A 20,848-nucleotide genomic window follows, 5' to 3' on the forward strand; every position below is an offset into this window, starting at 1 on the left:
CCCTCGCTAAATAATGAATGTAGGTAATCTAACAAAGAGGCCATAACAGTTTCTGACTGAAAACCAGATTGTCATGCAAAATATAAACTTATTCAAATGTGTGACCAATTCAAAATTGACCAACCCCTCCGATAATTTAGTGGCTAAGGGAATATTAGCTATAGGTCTGAAATTAGATACAATGTTAGCAGATTCTTTAGCATTTACGGTAAATGACAGCAGATAAAGATCTGCATACTTCATATCTAGTCCAGGGATCTCAAAGTCCCTCCTTGAGGGCCGCAATCCAGTCGAGTTTTCAGGATTTCCCCAATGAATATGCATTGAAAGCATTGGGGAAATCCTGAAAACCCGACTGGATTGCGGCCCTCAAGGAGGGACTTTGAGACCCCTGATCTAGTCCAAGGCTGCCCAAGTCCGGTCTTCGAGATCTACTGGCAGGCCAGATTTTCAGGATATCCACAATGAACATGCATGAGAGAGATTTGCCTGCACTGCCTTCTTGGTATGCAAATCTCTCTCATGTATGTTCACTGGGGAAATCCTGGAAACCCAACTGGATTGCGGCCCTCAAGGAAGGACTTTGAAACCCCTGATCTAGTCCAAGGCTGTCCAAGTCCGGTCTTCGAGATCTACTGGCAGGCCAGGTTTTCAGGATATCCACAATGAACATGCATGAGAGCGATTTGCCTGCACTGCCTTCTTGGTATGCAAATCTCTCTCATGCGATTTGCCTGCACTGCCTTCTTGGTATGCAAATCTCTCTCATGCATGTTCATTGTGGATATCCTGAAAACCTGGCCTGCCAGTATATCTCGAGGACCGGACTTGGGCAGCCCTGACTAGTCTATCCAAAGGAGGAAGACCCATGACTCTGTGGTTACACTCCTTCATGACTGCCAGCTGCCTTGGCAACTCTATGTAATATTATGGCTTCATAACACCATGCCAACAATCTGAAGAGCAGTTGTATTATTGAGATCTCAGCATAGTCAAATTCAATATTGATAATGATTAACCAACAATCTAACAATATTGCCAATTAACAATATTTTACTCTATAGTTTCAACATTAAGATGTCTGCCCCACCCCATCAAGATACATAACTCCCAGACCCATAGCATACATATAGCAAACATGATTTTAAAAATATACATAGTTGATCCCAACCTGCGTTTACCACACTGGCCTTACTTTCCCAACTTCTGGCATAACTTGTCTAATCACCACTCATGGCCCATCATAATACAACAGCAATACTGTTACTTTTTTATTTTTTGTCATTTTTCCATGTAGAATATAGGGATCCTCAGTGCTTATCCCATCTATTTATTTTTTAGTAATTCTGCCACTGTTTTTGTCTCTACCATGAGGCTATTCCAGGCATCTACCACCCACTACATCATGGTCTCAAACCTGCGGCCCGCCAGGTACTATTTTGAGGCCCTCGGTATGTTACCATTGTTCTGGAACGTTGCCCGCCTCACTGCTGTAACCTCACGCAAACGCTTTCCTGCGCCTGAACATGATTGTGAGGTGGAGTGGAGAAGACAATCGCGTACAGACGCAGGAAAGCGCTTGCATGAGGTTACAGCAGTGAGCCAGGCAACATTCCAGAATATAAGGTAACCATTGGAGGCAGTGCAGCTTGTGCATGTGTATGTAATCTCGTGAACTCTAATGAAATTCAGCACCTCTCCTGGCGGTGACTGCTTGATGTAAGATGGCGGTTGTGTCTGGTGTTGGAGGAAGTGAGAGCTGAAGGCAGTTGCGGACACGACCACCCCCCAAAAAGGGGGTGGAAAAAGGGGTGCGTCTTATGGAGCAAATATATCTCCGCCGCACCAACCCCCCCGGTGTTCTGCTGCTGCTCATCACTCCCCCACTGCTGCTCCTACCCACTCACCATCACAGGAAAGGAAGAGAAGGGCCAGCAGCATGCAATTGGGCCCACACATCTTGCCCCGATGCCAATTCTGACGTCCGAGAGAAGGACCTTATCTCTGATGTCAGAACTGACGTTGGGGTAAAGCCTGTGGGCCTGATTGCACGCCGCCGGCCCTTCCCTTCGTGGAGTTGTGGCAGCAGGAGTCAGCTGCTTTGCGGTGTTGGCGTCGGGTGTGCGCGTTGAGTGCACTGTGGTGCAGGAGCCTCATTCTGGTCGGAGGAGCTGACTGTTTGGACTTCTGTCAAGGGATTGCTCGTGGGATTTTCGGGCTCCTAGGATGTCAGCAGTACTCCAGTTCCTGCAGTGTGGCCTTGAGGATCTTGACAGCCCATTCCTGTAGCAAGTTGAGTGTGTGTGTGTGTGTGTGTGTGGGAGTTTGGAACAGGTGTGCTAGTGGCACTGGTGGGGCACGGCCTGGGAGGTGAACCTCTGGTTATTTGGGGTAGTGGGGTGTTGGTAGGTTGGGGTTTACCAGGTTTGGTGAAGGGGTTTTTGTGCTCCTTATGGCGCCTGCTAAAAATTCTGGTTCCAGGAGAGGGAGGAGTGATGGAGCTCGGAAGGGTCGTTCTGCAGTGGTGGCAGTGCCTGTTGGCGGACCAGGGAGGAGGAATCAGCTTGGCAGGAAGGCAGGCAAGTTTCAGTGCGGGAGGGAAGCAGGCAAGTTTCAGTGTGGGTGGGAGGAAGGACAAAGGCTGGAAGGCGGGTAGGAGGCAAGAACTCGGGACATAGAAAGGAAGGAGGGAATAGAAAGAGACAATTGTTGGGCCTGAGGAAGTAAGGAAGGAAAGTTCTTTCTTTTCTTTTTATCTAGTGCAGGAGTAGGCAATTCTGGTCCTTGAGAGCCAGAGCCAGATCAGGTTTTCAGGATATCCACAATAAATATGATTGAAATAAGATTTGCATCTCAAGCAAGCAGTGCATGCAAATCCATCTCATACATATTCATTGTGGATATCCTGAAAACCTGACTTGGCTCCGGCTCTCAAGGACTGGAATTGCCTACCCCTGATCTAGTCAAACTATAAATCACTAGACAAAAGGTAGAATTTCAATTTAGTGATCAAAATCTGTCTGTTGGAGTATATTTGTCTATTTTCTATGGGGCTGGGTTCAGAGGCACAATTTGGTTCAGAATATTTTTTTCTTGGTTTTTCCTTCTCTATATCTAGGGTGTGTCTTACGGTCAACGTCTTATGGAGCGAAAAATACGGTATTTTCTAGTACGGTATTACTCCTAAGTCTACTACTTTGCAACCCCAATTCATGCCCTCTAGTTTTACCATTTTACCATCTCTAGACCTCTGTTTTTTTGTGGTTTTGAACCTGCAGAGCCTGAGTTCTGAGCTGCCAGCAATACACTTCCCCCTCCGTATTCGCGGTGATAGGGGAACAGCATTGCCGCAAATACAGAAAAACCGTGAATAACTTTTTGTATGCTATTCGTGGGGTTTCTGTAAAAAAATAACCCTAAAAAAGGTACAAAACTGTGAATACCCTGACCTGTCCCTGTGTGGCTGTAAAGGCAAGTGTGGGTCTGGATCCTGAGAACCGTCTCCAGAACAGAGCACAGGGCTACCGCTGCGCGAGGGAAAGAGCAGTAACATGCTGTGGTTTGGAGGGGGCAAATGCCAGGTACAGAGTCAGCGCGTGCGCGCTCGGCAGCGGGCCGGGGACCTCTGGGAACAGCGTTAGAGCCTGTCAGTCCATCGGCCTCCGCCTCGGCTGCAGGTTTCGGGCGATTCCTCCAATTTCCTGTGATGTAAATTTGGGGGGCAGAGTGCTTTAAGAAAGAAAAATGCAAATAACAAACCGTGGATAATGAAATCGCAAATACGGAAGGAGAAGTGCACTTGGTTCTTCCAATTAGTGTCACTTGTGGCAACAACCATGAACATTGCATGACTTTGGCACGGCCTTTTATAGTGTGCTAACGTAGCACTGTACTTACAGGGAAAAGTCTGCATCAAAGACTTTACAATAGTGCATCTTTGGCAATAACTTTCTTCTTCATTATTACTCAAAGAAATGACTATGTTACTTTGACAATTGTGATAATAACTTAAATAACTATATTTGTATCACAATTTAAAAAACTAAATAATTTATTCGTTTAAATAGTGCTCAGACCCCACAACCTTAGTGTTCAAGTGTACAAACACACAACACCGGCTGCCGTCAGACCATCATGGCAGGGAAGATATATGTATTTTTTGGGCACCAGCTGCCCTTCATGTGACCATCGGAGAAATATCAACCACCACAAAAGATAAGTTAACTTTATAGCAAATGGAGGTCAGATTGTTGTATGGTGGTCCAGACATTAATAGTCCTGAGGGCAGCCGGTGTTGTGTGTTTGTACACTTGAACACTAAGGTTGTGGGTCTGAGCACTATTTAAACGAATAAATTATTTAATTTTTTTAAATTGTGATACGAATATAGTTATTTATGTTACTTTTAACAACAATAAACAAAGTTTTAAACAATCATATGCACATTTTTTATTTTTTTTTACCTTTCTGTACAGAAACTTTCTATTCCAGCCTTGTACCTCTGCTCAGGAAGAATTACAGGCCCTGAAGGACTCTTCAACCTTTGCACTTAACCCCCCCCCCCCCTCCCTCACTTTGCTTCCGTTACATAGGACCCCTCCCCCACCTCACCTCACCTCACCTCACCTCACCTCACCATACTTTCCCCTGCCCGCTCCCTTCCTCTCACCAGGGTCACTCTCCAGCTCGAGCCAGCCTTTATTCATCTTCTTCGGTGGGATCTCAGCGCCATCTCCGGGAGAGGCCGCGACTCGCGCAGGCCGCCGACCAAGACCGGGCCCGACGCTCCCCTAGCGGTACCCTCGCCGGCTCGCGCCGCGCCCCGGGAAACGCCAGCCTCGTCATCAGAGCGCGCCGAGCACGTCGCGCCAACGCAGGCAGTGCGCGGCGTAGCGTCCGTGCTCGGGCACGTCGGGGAACAGTGGGGGGGGGGGGGGGGGGCGGGGGAGGAGCTTGGGAAGCAGAGGCGTGTCTGTAAAAGAATGGAAGCGCATTCCAGCGTTGGCGGTTTTCCCGGCCAATTGGGATACTTTTTAAGTCCCCGGAGGGAAATAAAGAGCTTGGACGGGTGGCAGGTTTTGGGAGGGCTTGGACGGGTTTTGGGGGCCATTTTTTCCCGTACTGGGCGAGTTTGGGCGGGAATTTCTTTCATTGGTTCTGCTTCAGCACGACGGGCCAATCACAAACGACCTAACGAACGCTGAGGTCGTTTGTGACTGGTCCACTATGCAGCAGCTAAACCAATGAAAATTCGTTCATGACGAGATTGGTCCGGGCACCGTTTCGGCGGGAACATTTAAACCTGGGAAGAACAGCGCCGGGCTTTTGGACAGCTGAGTGGTAGGGGTGAGGAGCTGCTGTTAAGAGCCGTGATTGCAGGGCCTGGGGCAAAGTAAAAGAGGGCCAAAAATCCCCACCTAGTTGCAGAAGGACCGCCCTAAAAAAGCAGCACTTCAAGTTGGCTTTGAACAATTTGGCCGCCATTGGTCACAGCAGGTGGCTATAAAAGTGGCACAGAGAGAGGGACAGAGGAGCCAACTCGGGGGGGGGGGGGGGGGGGCTTAGCTCTGCAGCATCAGCGGCCAAATATATATAGACATATAGGCATTTTTATTCTATAGTGTCACCTATACATGAACATTTGCTGGAGGGGACTAAACTAAAACTTAGTTTTACAGACCAAGTCATCAACCAAGAAGAGCTCAACTCGGTTTACAATAATGTAAAACATAATACATAAACTTGACAAGGAAAAGTAGACTGAAATAGTTAATTTCCAACATGTTTAGCAAACAAAAAAGTTTTCAGAACTTTCTGGAACAAAGCAAAAGAACCTAAACTTCTTAATGTAAGTGGTAAAGCATTCCAGAATTCGGTTAATTTAAAAGCAAAGGAATAACTAAATCTCTTAATTTCATGGCTAAACTAAACTAAACCTTAAGTTTATATACCGCATCATCTCCATGGAAGTAGAGCTCGGCACGGTTTACAAGAACTTAAAAATGAGAAAGGGTAGGAAAAGGTTTACATAAGTTTATAAATTGAGTGGAAAAGTAAGGGATAAGAAATTACATGTTAGAGAAGAGCCAGGTTTTTAGTTGCTTGCGGAATAAATGGAGGGAGCTCAGGTTCCGCAGCGGGATAGTAAGGTCATTCCAGAGACCTGTGATTTTGAAAAGAAGTGATTTTCCCAGTTACCTGCGTGGAGAATACCATGTAGAGAGGGGAAGGATAGTTTTAATTTATGGGCGGTCCTGGTGGAGTCAGGCTGACTGTCACTCTATTAAGTACCCCCTACTATCAGGATTTCTAGGGAGGACTCATTTGTTCCTGAGCTCTGTCAGTGTGTGAGATCCCTCCCCACCCCCAAGGGTTTCCGCTAAACCAGCAGACTTGTGAGTGACTGCGGGACCCACCCAGTTCTCCCCAAATTATCAGGGGTGCTAAAACCCAGCAGTAAGGACTTCTTGCTAAACACAGTCACAATCACAGAGCTTCAGCTTTGAGCCTCACCCAAGATGGCGCTGCTAAAAGGCCGGCCAGAAAGATGGCGGGCACAGCTCGACTTACGTCGCTTGGCCAGAAGTAGCCGTTCGCGAGGGCTCAGAACTTCAAATCTCGTTAAGACCAGTCCGACGGGAACAGCCACCATTCTGAGCAGAGAGCTGAGCAGTGAGAGCACGGCTTATCCTGATGCACGTGCAGAGCCGGCGGCAGGTTGCCAGTGAAATCAGCATCGCTTCATGGAGAGACGGTAGGAGATGCTGGTTAGGGAGTGATGGGATGATAAATGCTGATCTGGGAGATAGAAAAGAGTGTAAGAAATGTTGGCTGTAAGGAGACAGGGATGAGAGATGCTGGCTGGGAGTGGAGGGTACAGGGAGGAGATGGGGGGGGAAGAGGTGGTTGTACAGCTTGCTGGGGTGTACAGGGAAGAAATAGATGCTGGGGAGTATAAAGCTGGCTGGGGGATCTAGGGATGAGAGAGAAGGATGAGTGAGAGTTGCAGACTTGATGGGGTAAGGGAGAGATGCTGGCTCAGGAGTGGAACATCCAACACACCAAGAAGAACATAACACAGAGAAGAGATTCTAGATGGGGACTGAGTATAAATAGAGGGACACTGAAGTAATGCTGGGCACAGAGAGGGAAAGACATGGAGAAGAAGGTTTGATGGGGAGAGAGAATTGAGATGTGGGCATAAAAGGACAGCTAGACACGGACATTGCTTGAAAAGGGTTGATTCAGACATAGGGATGATGGAATCAGGGGAATGGAGACGAACACAGAGGAGAGAAGTTCAGGATAGAGACCGGAAGGGGAGGGGACAGATTCTGGACAGATGGGGACAAAATGTACAATAGGTGATCCTGGAAAATCAGTTAAAAATCCCCCAAAGAAAAGCAGAAAAGGGAATCTGGGACCTAAGTCAGGGGTGTCCAATGTCGGTCCTCGAGGGCCGCAATCCAGTCGGGTTTTCAGGATTTCCCCAATGAATATGCATGAGATCTATTAGCATACAATGAAAGCAGTGCATGCAAATAGACCTCATGTATATTCATTGGGGAAATCCTGAAAATCCGACTGGACTGCGGCCCTCGAGGACCGACATTAGACACCCCTGACCTAAGTGAATGGACTGGGCATCCTTCCTGCCAGGGGATGTCTATGGCAGAAGGAATAGGATGCTCCTGTCGCGGACATTCAGGAGTGGGCACAGGTTTTAGGGGTTCCGGCAGGAGGGACTGGGCTTCCCACCTGCTAGTCATCTTTGCAGGAGGGGGGAATTCCCTACCACAGCCATTAAACCAGGGGTAGGGAACTCCGGTCCTCGAGAGCCGTATTCCAGTCGGGTTTTCAGGATTTCCCCAATGAATCTGCATGAGATCTATTTACATGCACTGCTTTCAATGCATATTCATTGGGGAAATCCTAAAAACCCAACTGGAATATGGCTCTCGAGGACCGGAGTTCCCTACCCCTGCATTAAACAGATCACGGCAGGGAGATTCCCTTGCTGCGATCAACTCGGTGGGAACCCGATTCTCTAACCAGCACCTGTGACATGGACGCCAGTTGGAGAATCGTGGTTGTTAGGCAGGCTTAGGTGTCTGTGAGAACGGATACAATTCTATATAGGATGCCCATGTGTGATTCTCTGAAGCCGCTTAGGGTTTCCTATACAGCAGTGGTTCCCAACCCTGTCCTGGAGGAACACCAGGCCAATCGGGTTTTCAGGCTAGCCCTAATGAATATGCATGAGAGAGATTTGCATAGAATGGAAGTGAAAGGCATGCAAATCTGCTCCATGCATATTCATTAGGGCTAGCCTGAAAACCCGATTGGCCTGGTGTTCCTCCAGGACAGGGTTGGGAACCACTGCTATACAGAATCCAGCCTGTTATGTCCAGAGGTTTGAATTTTGGGAAGGACTTTTACGTTAAGTGCTTGTTTTTATTGTGTTTTTCCTGAATGTTTTGTGTTTGAGTTTTGGTCTTTTGTACACCATTATGGACTGTTTGGGATATGTACAGGGTGCATGAGTGAACTTGAGCACCTCCAGTATTCAGCAAACTCCTTGACTGTGTCCAGGCAGGGAGATGTCATTTTTGTTTGACACCCCCAATCGTGTTGAAAAGTTGGCTTAACATAACGTAACAATTTGCTTGAATACCGGATCTACCTCTCAGTTCTGTGCGGTTTACTGAGTAAAGATACTGGGCATTCACAATGAATTACAATCCATTAGTTAAAAAATTCACCAAACAAGTATGTTTTTTAAACAGCTTTCTAAAGTTTGCAGGACACTGTGATCGTACAATCTAACACAAATGTTCCATAGGAGTTGAACTGGGTTTGGAAAACATGACAGACTTGACTGATACTTTTAGCTACCATGACGTACAATCTAACAGATATGTTAGGCAAACTGATGCTAGAGTCCAAAAAAAAGATCTACGGTAGATGTCATTGTAGACAATATGCTGGAATTTTCTGCCCAGTAGGCGGCAGCCAAAAAAGTAAACAGCATAATATTGCATTCAATTCTAAAAAAATATAGAGAATTAGAAAAGATTCCAAGAAGATTGACTAAAATGATAAAGGGAATGGAATTCCTCTTCTGGGTTTCTGCCAAATAGTTGTGACTGGACCACTGTTGGAAACGGTATTAGACTAGATAAGTGGTCTCAAACTCATGGCCTGCCAGGTACTATTTTGAGGCCCTCGGTATGTTTATCACAATCACAAAAGTAAAATAAAACAGTTTCTTGATCATCTGTCTCTATAGCTATAAATTACAATATTATTAAGACTTAGCCAAAAGGAAAGATTTATAAACTATAAAGAGTTTTACCTCATGCAAAATTGTCATTTCTTTAATAAGACATTAACTATTTTTTTGTCTGAGGTCCTCCAAGTACCTACAAATCCAAAATGTGGCCCTGCAAAGGGTTTCAGTTTGAGACCACTGGACTAGGCTGAACACCACTGGTTATTTACACTGGCATCTTGTTTTGTCTTCTGTCCTCTAGCACAGTGTTCTGCAACCGTCGGTCCACAGTGCAACCAACATGGCGTCTTCAGGCCGGCTCCCTGAGTGCTGCAATGCACAAAGCCATGGGAAAATGCTCCTACGCGCGTCCTGTGCCTGAACCGGAAGCCTTCTCTCCGATGTCGCAACATCAGAGGGAAGACTTCCAGATGAGGCACGGGACGCTGCCCAAAGCTTTGTACAATGCAGCACTCAGGGAGCCAGCCCGAAGACGCCTCCTTGATCGTACCGTGGACCGGCCCGAAGATAACATCGGGGGACAGGCCAGCATGGAAGGAAAGGCCCAGCATGGAGGGAGAAAGACAATAAGGGTAGGGGGAATGCTTTTATTTTTTTATTTAGTGATTGATTTGTCTATTTTTGTATTTAGTGATTGATTTGTCTGTTCAGGAAGAAATGCATTTGTTTCTTTTCCTCTGGGATTGTACTGCTTGCAGAGTCTTGCATCTTAGGGTTTGTTTGTAAATTATAGTACTTTGAGTTTTTGGTCCTGCATTTGCATGGGGTTATCTGTTTTCTGGTAGGAATGAATGTTGAAATGCATACAGTGTGCTTTGTGTATTTTAATTTTGTGGTTAACCATTATGTGTTGTTAATACGAGTATATTGTTTGTATATATGAAAAATGAATGGAAAAAATGGTATTACAATTAGTACTATTATGGGGGCGGAGATTGGCACGACTTAGCCCAGTGATCTTCAACTGCCGGTCCACAAAATAATTATTTTATTTCTGCCGGTCCATAGGTTTCAAAAGGTTGAAGAACACTGCTCTAGCAAGTCTAATTGGAACTCAAGGTAAAGTCAGACAATGGGTGGTGGGTGGAAGAACTGAACTGAACTCTCCAGGCTTGTAATCTTGTACTCTGCCTACCACACAATGATCAGAATAAAACAATCCTGCATTGTTCACTTCTGTCCCATGGGTTTCCAGCTCCTTGGCTGTTGTCTCTGGTTCAGATGAGCCCTCTACAGTAAATTTTCTAGTTCCCCCTGCTCACAAATGCCCCTCTTTTCCCCCTTCATAAACCGATAAAGTTCCCTTCAATTTTTACACTATTCTCTTCTCTGAACAATATCACTTCCATGCGCACTGTTCACACAATTGTGCAGCCTGGATCGCAGGAAACAGCTGGAGATTTGTATCAGAGGGTGGGCAGCTCAGGCGAGCCCTGAGGTCATGTCTGGCACCCAGCAGCCTGTGCCAGTTCTTCAGATTTCCTTAAGAGGTGGTCCTGCATTGGCTGCACCCATCAGAACCTACAGCCTGGGAAGGAGCCTGTCCCCGCCCTGTCCTCTGAGCCAAACAAAACTGCAGTGTGAAGGAAAAATGGGAATAGAAATGAAATGTTTGTTGCGGAAAATGTCACTTTTTCATTGTTCTCTCTGTTTCTTTAAAGGATGCTGTTGGTTAAACTGTAAGTTAAAAAGATACCAGCCCATTGACCCCCAAAAGCACTAATTTCTTCATCTAAAACTCACTGGACCAGAAATATTTGGACACAATTTGTTGAAACATGATCATCTTAAGTTTATATGTTTAGAAAAACGTATTTTGGGGCATGATGTGGGCTGTAGACTGGTTCAGACTCAAAGCTCTTAAACTGTTGACAATTACTAGTTTGTTTTATTCCTATGAAATGAAACTAAACCAACATCTCTAGCATCTGCTGGAATTGATGTTTTTAATATGAAAGAAGATTGTGTGCAAAAGTTATGTTACTGCCTATTTCAGCTGATACTTGGCGGTTGCAGTAAATTTAAATTCTATTTTGATTCAGACTGACTAAAATAATCCTGCGATAGAGGGCAGCAGTGCTTCATTATGTAGCTTTCATTGTTCCTAACTAGCTTCTCATGCAGGGAGAGGGAGCAATGCAGAAAGCTACAGACACCAGTGCAGAGCTGATGAGAGGTAATCGAACATGTTAGCCAGCGAACGATGCACAAATAATGTTGGTTTGGCACAAGAGTTAGCTCGCCTAGTACATAAGAACATAAGCAATGCCTCCGCTGGGTCAGACCTGAGGTCCATCGCGCCCAGCAGTCTGCTCACGCGGCGGCCCAACAGGTCCAGGACCTGTGCAGTAATCCTCTATCTATACCTTTCTATCCCCTTTTCCAGCAGGAATTTGTCCAATCCTTTCTTAAACCCCAGAACTGTACTCTGCCCTATAACGTCCTCTGGAAGCGCATTCCAGGTGTCCACCACACGTTGGGTAAAGAAGAACTTCCTGGCATTCGTTTTGAATCTGTCCCCTTTCAACTTTTCCGAATGCCCTCTTGTTCTTTTATTTTCTGAAAGTTTGAAGAATCTGTCCCTCTCTACTCTCTCTATGCCCTTCATGATCTTGTAAGTCTCTATCATATCTCCTCTTCTCCAGGGAAAAGTACAAGTCGGAACATTCGTTGTACATTGAAATACTGTTTCTATAGCGCTATCAGATGCACACAGCGCTGAACATTAGACACACAAGAGGCGGTCCCTACTCGAAAGAGCTTACTATTTAATTATGACAGACAGTGGACAAAATGATGACAGCAGCTTGGGGGTTGCTGCTCGCGTCATGAACTTTAATGAGGTATGGGGGAAGGGAAGCAGCGTATGCGCAGCTGGAGGGGGGCGGGGAAGGAGCATGGGGAGGCGAGGGCAGGGAAGGGGCACCTCTTAACCTCGCTACACCACTGATGGTGCTTTACCAGTTGATAGGGTTAGGACTTAAACGCAGTTTCAAAAAGTGGGTTTTCAACTTGGATTTGAATTTCACCAGAGATGGAGCCTGATGTACCGAGTCAGACAGGTTGTTCCAGGCATACGGCGCAGCAAGGCAGAAGGGACAGAGTTGGCAGTAGAGGAGAGGAGAGGGGTACAGATAAGAGAGACTTGCCTGATGAATGGAGTTCCCGGGGTGGAGTATAGGGAGAGATATTGAGGAGCCTTAGAGTGAAGACACTTGTCGGTCAGTAAGAGGAGTTTGAACTGTATGCAGAAATGGACAAAGAGCCAATGAAGTGACCCGAGGAGAGGGGTAACGTGAGCATAACAACAACTATGGCAGAATATAGGGCTCGCAGCAGAATTCTGAACAGACTGAAGGGGAGAGAGATGGCTTAGCAAAAGACCTGCGAGAAGCAGGTTGCAGTAATCTAGGTGAGAGGTGAAGAGAGCGGGGACGAGGGTCTTGGCAGCGAGTTGAGAAAGGAAAGCACACATTTTAGCGATGTTATATAGAAAGAAGTGACAAGTTTTGACAGTCTGTTGGATATATGAAGAGAAGGAAAGAACTCGGGGAGAATGAGTGCATTATCTACCGAAAAAGAGAATAGAGGAAGGGGAGAGGCAGGTTTAGGATGTTTTGATTTGATTCACTTTTCCCACCCAAATGGGCGTTTTATTCAAACGGCATGGAGGATTTATTTTGTAACCTCTTCACCCACTCCACCCCCTTTGCCCTCTCCAACACCACGCCAGGTCCTAGCTCACGCTCACTGTCTAACACCAGCTCTGGCAGGACACACATTTAAAATCTGACATATTGTAATCACAAAATAGAAAATAAAATTATTTTTTTCTATTTTTTCTACTTTTTATTATTCAAATCATGCTGGTCCCTGGCTCTGGTTTCTGTTTGTCTTCTGTTAATTCACTTGCCAGGATCTCCTGCAAATTTGATGTTTTCTTCTTTTCTGTGCTCACCATCCATCTTCCATCTCTGTACCTTCCCTTCCACTGCCATATCCAACATTTCTGTTTCAGTTTCTTTACCACTGTCTACCATCTCTCTCCCTGCCTTGTGCCATGGATCAAACCTCTGTGTTCCCCTCCATGCAGCATATAATAATAATAACAGTTTATATACCACAATACCGATAAGTTCTATGCGGTTTACAGAAGATTAGTGGGGTACAAGTTGAATTGACGTACAAGTTGAGTTAACTTAAGGGATGTGGGGAGAAAGGGCAAGAGAGGGGAAGGAGGGAAGTGGGTCAGCTGTCTAGGTATTTCAGGAATAGGTGAGTTTTGAGGCGTTTCCTGAATACCTCATAAGTGGTGGGCAATAGGAGTTGTTCTAGGTCTTGTGTCTTTCTGGTCATTTTGTCTCCAGTGCATGATTAGAGTTGTGTTTTGGATGGGCTTAGACTCAGCAGAGATAATCAAACCTTTAAGCAAAAGTTTAGGACTTTTTTTTTTTAGACATTTGGAGCTAGACCTGTTTTAAAAGTGTCTAAATTTTTAAAAGATGCCTAAACTGACTAGATGAACTCAAGCACAGGTGTCAAAGTAATCCAGTCGGGGTTTCAGGACTTCCCCAATGACTATGCATGAGATCTATTAGCATACAATGAAAGCAGTGCAAACAAATAGATCTCATGCATATTCATTGGGGAAATCCTGAAAACCTGACTGGATTGCGGCCCTCGAGGACCGACTTTGACATCCCCCTACTCTCCCAGTGTTCACTGACCCTCTCCCACCACTCGCCTTAGTACTGTCCAGCCTTTATGATGGCTCTCATACATCAAGTTTTCAGGATTTCCCCAATGAATATGCACATAGATCTCATGCATATTCATTAGGGAAGTCCTGAAAACCCGAATGGATTGCGGCCCTCAAGGAGGGGCTTTGAGATCCCTGCTCTAGATGGCATCTTTATGTAGGTACAGTAGGTTCTGGATGTCTCACCATACAGTATAAGCAAGTTATAGTGACATCTGTACCTGGGACTTTTAACATGACATTCTCTACCGTAATCCTTAAAGTGCCCTTCTGTTCTTCACTTTGAGACCCCTGATCTTGAGGCACAAGGGCTATTGTGATGGTGTACAGGTAGGTACAGTAAGTTTTGTGTGGGTTTTGGAGAGCTCACCATAGAAGCAAGTTATAGTGACATCTGTACTTGGGACTTTTAATATGACATTCTCTGCAGTAATTCTGCTCAGGAATGCTCAGCTGTCTCTGAACAGTTTGCTAAGAATGCTGGCTGCTTGGATGTCCGGAAAGATTGCTTTTCCGTGTTTTTCACGTGGACGTCTTTATATTTGAGAATGGCCACAACAGATAGATGTACTAAGGGCCCAAAGTTAATCTAGATAACACATTTTCAAACACAAAAATGATAAGACGTCTTGTAGTTTTGAACTTTTTCTCTGCTGGATTTCTGTACATCTTTCTCAAAATGTAGAAACTCAGACATCCTATAGAAAATGCCACTCCATGCCTTCCTATATTGGTTTTATTGGGGTTATCCCTGAGGGGAGCAGGATTCTTTAGCTATTCAGCAAACAGAGAATCCTGCCATGACACTAGCAAAAAGAAAAAAAAATGCGAAGAACTTCACCCAAACATTAGCAATTTTGTGTTTTAATGACCCAAATGATGCAATGGTAGGTATCACAATGCTTTGTTCAGTACATAACTCATGCACATTATCGGCAACCAAATTTTATAGCTGTGGTTTTCTACAAACCAGGGTTAGAAACAGTCGGAATGCAGGATTTGAGTTCCCAAAGGATTTTTTTTTCCATTTATACAGAATGGAAGAACACCTTCTGAAAATGGGACCATCTCTGCCTATGTACAAATATATATTATATATACATTAACATAAATACACATACAGAGGGTCAACTGCTGGGCATGTGCAGAAGGAGCCTAATTTATAACTGTATGATATATTACATAGAGAGGATGCAGGAACATTCATCCAAAAGATTATTCACAACCTATGTCAATTTGCTCCTCAGGTCAAAGGACAGAGCCTGAAAGTGGTTCTTTTTCACATGTACAGCACAGATAATAAACAAGAACAGTATTTAAAAAAATAAAAATCAGTTCACCAAGCAGACAAAAATTCTATACACAAAGTTTCCAAAATATCAAAAAATAGGATCAATTATACATTTTATTTACATGGAATTGATGGGAACAGTGCTGTATCAAATACAAGTTGATCTGACTTTGAAAGCCCATTTTACTACCAGAAAACATACTTTATCTTTGAGAAAAGCTGTTCCCTTTCTCCAATAGTCCCTCCCTCCCTTCCAGATACCGACAGGACTCAGCAAACACGACACTCAGAGGTAGAACAAATGAAGGGTTCGGAGGTGATGTCCCTGCAACTCACTAATGCAGAACGAATATTCAGGATCCCGGTTTGAAAATACAGTACTGAGATGTGCACTTTATTCTCATGCATAAGGATGCCACTTAAAAGCATGCACCAAAATGATTCTTCAACCACGACAAGAGAGGTGGCCAGTGTTGCCTGGTAAATCCCATCGGTTGCCTAGTAATTGTCAGAACTTTCTAGCTGATTAAGCATGTAATCTGACGTGGCCCAATCCTTTCTGCATAACATTATCTGACATTATCCATGGAGTACGGAACCCATTTCACATTGCGTGCTGGAATGTCCCATTTTCTGACGCACCCATGCTTGTTATACACCCAATCATTTGTAGAGTGTGCAAATGACAGGGAGAGTTTTATGCAACGTAAACTAATCCCGTATGGACTCTGCCTGAAAATAGGACCGTCCATGACTAAATTTCTGTTTCCTGGACAAAGCTGCAAACTTCCCAAGGATTAACTGAAAGCTTATTTGAGTGCAGAGAGATCACCGTATTGTCTTATGACCACAGCTGTAAATTACTGACTTTTTACTCCAGTTGGCTTCTTCTTAGTAGCCTTTCTGCAGTCAGAGTCTGAGAGGGAGCCATATCTGTCTCACCCCCTTCTCAGTAAGTAATTGTGGGGCATCATTGCTTGCTAGATACAACACCCAGTACAAGAATGAGTGGTGGTTAGTCTATGTATCTGTGGCCTGCCTAGGCATTCTGTTGCGCTCAGGGTGAAGTTTGTTTTTTCCTTTCTTCCCGTTCTCATTGATCAGCGCGTTCTTGCTTTTTGCAGGCTTGTTCTTCTTACGCTGTTTGTCGCTGCACCACACTCGCTCGCAGTACTCCTCGACCCGCTGTAGGTTGGCATAGCCAATCAGCTGCATGATGTCTTTAAACCAGGCCTTCTGGCCATGCACCTGGCGCTGGTGGGCTGGCAGTATGCATGGCACATGGTGTTGCCCCCCTTCGTCCTCATTCTCCCGTTGGAACAGATCATCCAGCTGCTCGCTTTCCACCACCTCCAGAGTGATCTTGGCAACCGTCTGAGCGAAGCCGTGCTCCAGAGTCTTGCAGTAGTACGTCCCAGTGTCCAGGCGGAAGATCTTACGGAAGAGCAGTCCCTGCTCGGTCTTCACAATCCGCTCATCCGTCTTTACCTGCAGGAAAGAGCGGCATATTCATGAAGTTACATTCGCTCATTAAAAGCCAGTACATGCGCCTACAGGTCTTGAGATCAAGGAATATTTTTGCAGTATTTTCTAATGCATTTTCAAAGACAGGACAGCAAGAGAGAAACTATCTGCCACCGTAGGTTATGAAGCCTTTTCCATACAAACAAGACTCAGAGAAAAGCAGCTTCCATTTGCTATTTTTCTTACCTTCACGGTCCTTAACCCTAATCACAGTTTCTAGTCTATAAGGTATATTTCATGGGCATAGCTTACCCAGTCCTACTCCTGATTTACAATATGGACTGAAGGTTCCTATGTTCACCTGGCATTGGCACAATACATGTTCCTGAATACTTATTTATTCCTCCAACTTATATACTGTATGAGAATTCATGAAAGCTTTGGACAAGTACATAGGATTTCAGAGGGAGAGGAAGGAACAGTAGATGGAATTAGTGGCATAGTAAATGGGTAGAGGGGCGGACTGCCCTGGGTGCCATCTTCAAGGGGGTTGCCAGCTCTGGCGCCTCTTCTCATCTCTGCCCCCATGGTACCTCTTTAAATGTTTGCCGGTGCGAGCAGCATCTTCCACTTGCTGCTAGTGCCAGCCTTGGCTCCCCTCTGATGGTCACGGGACCAGGGCATGATGTTAAAAAGGGAGCCGAAGCCAGTGCGAGCAGAAGGTGGAAGATGCCGCTCGTGACAGTGAACATGTCAATAGGTACCGGGGGGGGGGTGCTCAAGTGTGTGGAGGGGGGCACAAGGTGCGGCAATGCCAGGCACCATTGCCCAGAATGCCATCTCCCTCGCTATGCCATTGGATGGAATAGATGGACAGAATGGATAGGTCCATACGGTCTTTATCTGCCTTCATTTTTCTACATCCACCTTTCTGTAAAATGCTGAAGGCAGTGAAAAGATTTTTTAAAAACCTACAAAAACCACAGATACAAGGCTAGCTCAACCTATGGCCAAGTGAAGCACTGGCCCGGAGTGCCAGTGATAAAGGGTGCCAAAATCCCAGTCCATTCTACCTTCAAACTCCTAAAGGCAAACTCTTCAAAATTTGCTTGCCTCTGCTTCAAAACCCTAACAGGCTCGTCCCCAATCTACCTGTCAGATTACTTTGTCCGTCCTGGCCCCACCTGCACACGTAACGCCCACTTGTTTGCCTTCCCGTCCCTAAAGTGCTGCATCTACAAGAGATTCCTTGACAGATCCCTGGCGTTCCAGGCAGGCAAATGGAACAAATGTCTATCCACTCTCATCTCTAATTCTCCCTCCTACCAAACTTTCAGGAAATCAATCAAAACTTATCTCTTTGACAAATATCTCTGACTCCCGCCCTCCTTCTATCTCTACCTTTAACTACGTCTTGTACCTCCCACCTACCTGCACCTCCTACCTACCTAGCTACACTGATTGACTTGTTTATAACCTTGCTATCTCCTTCTTGCCTGCTCCCGACTTGCTAAGCTATATTGATTGATTGACTGATTTGTAACTTCGCTGTAGATGAACAGTCTCTTGTAATGTAAACCGCTCTGAACTATTCTGGTACTGCGGTATACAAAAATAAAGTTGTTATTATTATTATTATTAAAGGGTTAGATGGCACCCTTTATCATCAGTGTCCAGAGCCATAGCCTCGCATGGTCCAGCAGAAGAAGGGAACGAGAGAGAGACGGAGATGCTGGATCACAGGTGGGAGTGGAGGGAGAGATACCAGATTGTGGGTGAAGGGTGCCGATACAAAAGTTGGCTAAGGGCACCACATAATATATATATATATAATATCAAAGGCTAGGTTTTCCATGGACTGTTATCTTTCTCTTTTCACATAGGTCTTTCTGAGAAGACCCAGCCTTGACTTTCTTAAGCTCACATATGTGTGTCTGCTAAGTATTAACCCCATATTATTCTATTCTATTCTTAAGTATTTGTTAAGACACCCAATTCCAAATCAGGTTCTAGATGAACTTCAGGAAGTTGGCTTGTTTGATATACAAAATCTTTGAAGGGACAAGTCTGGAGTTCTTAAATATTTATAGACTGCTTTTATTTCCTATTTGTTCTAGAGCAATGTTTTTCAACCACCGGTCCATGGACCAGTGCTGGTCCACAGAAATTTCCTGCCGGGCCAGCATGTGCATCAGGCCCAAAACAGTGTTCTTCAACCGCCGGTCCATAGTGCAATCGATGCGGCGTTATCTTCGAGCCAGCTCCCTCTTGCACAAAGCCACGGGCAGTGGCTCCTACGGGCATCCTGCGCCTGACCCGGAAGCCTTCTCTCTGACTTTGCAACGTCAGAGGGTAGGCTTCCAGATGAGGCACGGGACGTTCAAGGTGCAATTAGTACTATTATGGGGGCGGGGTCTGGGGTGGAGATTGGGTAGAGATGGGCAGGGTCTGGCTCACGACTTAGCCCCGTGTTCTTCAACCGACGGTCCACGGACCGATGCCGGTCCACAGAATAATTATTTTATTTCTGCTGGTCCATAGGTGTAAAAAGGTTGAAAAACACTGTTCTAGAGCATCCAGATCCAGTGATTCTTGTCTCCCTTATTTTCCCTTTTTGGGGGTATTATAAGCAAATAATGTTTTTAGGCAAATTCGTTTCGGTGCTCTTTGCCTATGGTCTGAGGCTGTGTACTTCTTATTTTTCTTTCCAAAAATCTTTGAAGACCTATTTGCTTGCATCAAGTCTTCCATGGTTTAATATTTGATCCTTCTACTTGCTCTTAGGCATGAATCCAACCTCTCCAAATTCAAATCAATGCTTAAAACCTTTTTCTTCAATGAAGCATACGAGACCTAGATGATGAATTTATCCCTTACAATTTATCCCTTTCCTACCACCTTTTTATTTAAGCAATGTAACCCTTCCCTTTGCCCTCTTGTGTGTGTTGCAGTTGTTCACGAAACTTGTCTACCTATGCACTTACATTTTTATCTACAGTTCTATTGTTTTAAAATTTTTTAAAAATATGTAATATTGTAAACCACTTTGGCAATGAAAAGCGGTATATCAAGCCTTAATAAACTTGAAACTATTCCTATGTCATTTTCAGTTTCTATTTATTTGCTGCTTTGAATCTAACTGGGAGTTGTTAGAATACAAATGCCATAATACATTTCAGGACAAAAAATAGAACCCTAAATGGAGGAGGTACAACAACAAGCTAACAAATGAAAGAACCTCCCTCACCCCAAGAGGTCTACAAAGATTAAGGAAAAGAGATGAAGTCCAACTCCAAACTGAGCAAAGAATGAAAATAATTCTATAATTTAATTTAAGAGTATTAACCGGACAAACCCTCAGTCACACAGCAACCTCTGGAAACTCCAGGGAAAAGCTGTCGCGAATTTACACCCAGAAAGGTGTTAACTGCGAAACATCCCCGGGCTTGCTCCGGATAATGTTTGTGGTGCTTAACTAGTGCAAAATGTGCAATGTGTGAAAAAACTCAAATGAAAAAAACACACATTATCAAAATAAAGAAGGAATTCATCTCTTACCCCTAAGCTGGGGGCCAAACTGGAAAGTTAGTGTCCAAATCCAACCAAGCTCAAAAATACACAGGCTGTAAGGACTTAGCTTCTCCGTGTGTAATGGAAATGGTGATCCATAAGCAGTAAATGAAGTAAATGTCCAACGGACTCCGTTTCGGGGGAGAACCCCCTTCCTCAGGAACCGCACTGCTCGATGACTCTCAAGTTCGTGAATGAAGCAGGAAATACATTTCAGTGCATTACAACAAATGCAGAACACAAACTAAAGCTCAATCAAATAAATACAATACAATAGTTAGAATAGGTCTGGAATGGCTGTTTTGCAGGGTTTGAGTTCTGACCTCCCCTCCCTTTTTTTTTTTTTTTTTTTTGGTTCAATTTTCTATACTGTTCTTCACTGGCTCCCAGTACTTTCCAGAATTCATTTCAAATGCTCCTGCCTTGCTTTCAAGATCATTCACGGCATCCTTCCGCCCCTAATCCCTCTATC

The 20,848-nt window shown here is 44.9% G+C and overlaps 2 protein-coding genes across 2 annotated transcripts in view; both read right to left on the minus strand.

The window, feature by feature from the left end:
- Positions 1–4,920, minus strand: part of BAP1 (BRCA1 associated protein 1) — a 108,690-nt gene extending 103,770 nt beyond the window's left edge. Inside the window, exon 1 of the mRNA XM_033926343.1 lies at positions 4,670–4,920. Coding sequence (XP_033782234.1) covers positions 4,670–4,706 — 37 coding nt within the window. The 5' untranslated portion in view covers positions 4,707–4,920. The remainder of the gene's footprint in view (positions 1–4,669) is intronic.
- Positions 4,921–14,895: 9,975 nt separating this feature from the next.
- SEMA3G (semaphorin 3G) overlaps positions 14,896–20,848 on the minus strand; it is a 194,815-nt gene continuing 188,862 nt past the window's right edge. The window contains exon 16 of the mRNA XM_033926687.1: positions 14,896–16,830. Coding sequence (XP_033782578.1) covers positions 16,363–16,830 — 468 coding nt within the window. The 3' untranslated portion in view covers positions 14,896–16,362. The remainder of the gene's footprint in view (positions 16,831–20,848) is intronic.

This window comes from Geotrypetes seraphini, chromosome 17 (genome assembly GCF_902459505.1).
Source record: "Geotrypetes seraphini chromosome 17, aGeoSer1.1, whole genome shotgun sequence".
NCBI classification, from domain to species: Eukaryota; Metazoa; Chordata; class Amphibia; order Gymnophiona; family Dermophiidae; genus Geotrypetes; species Geotrypetes seraphini.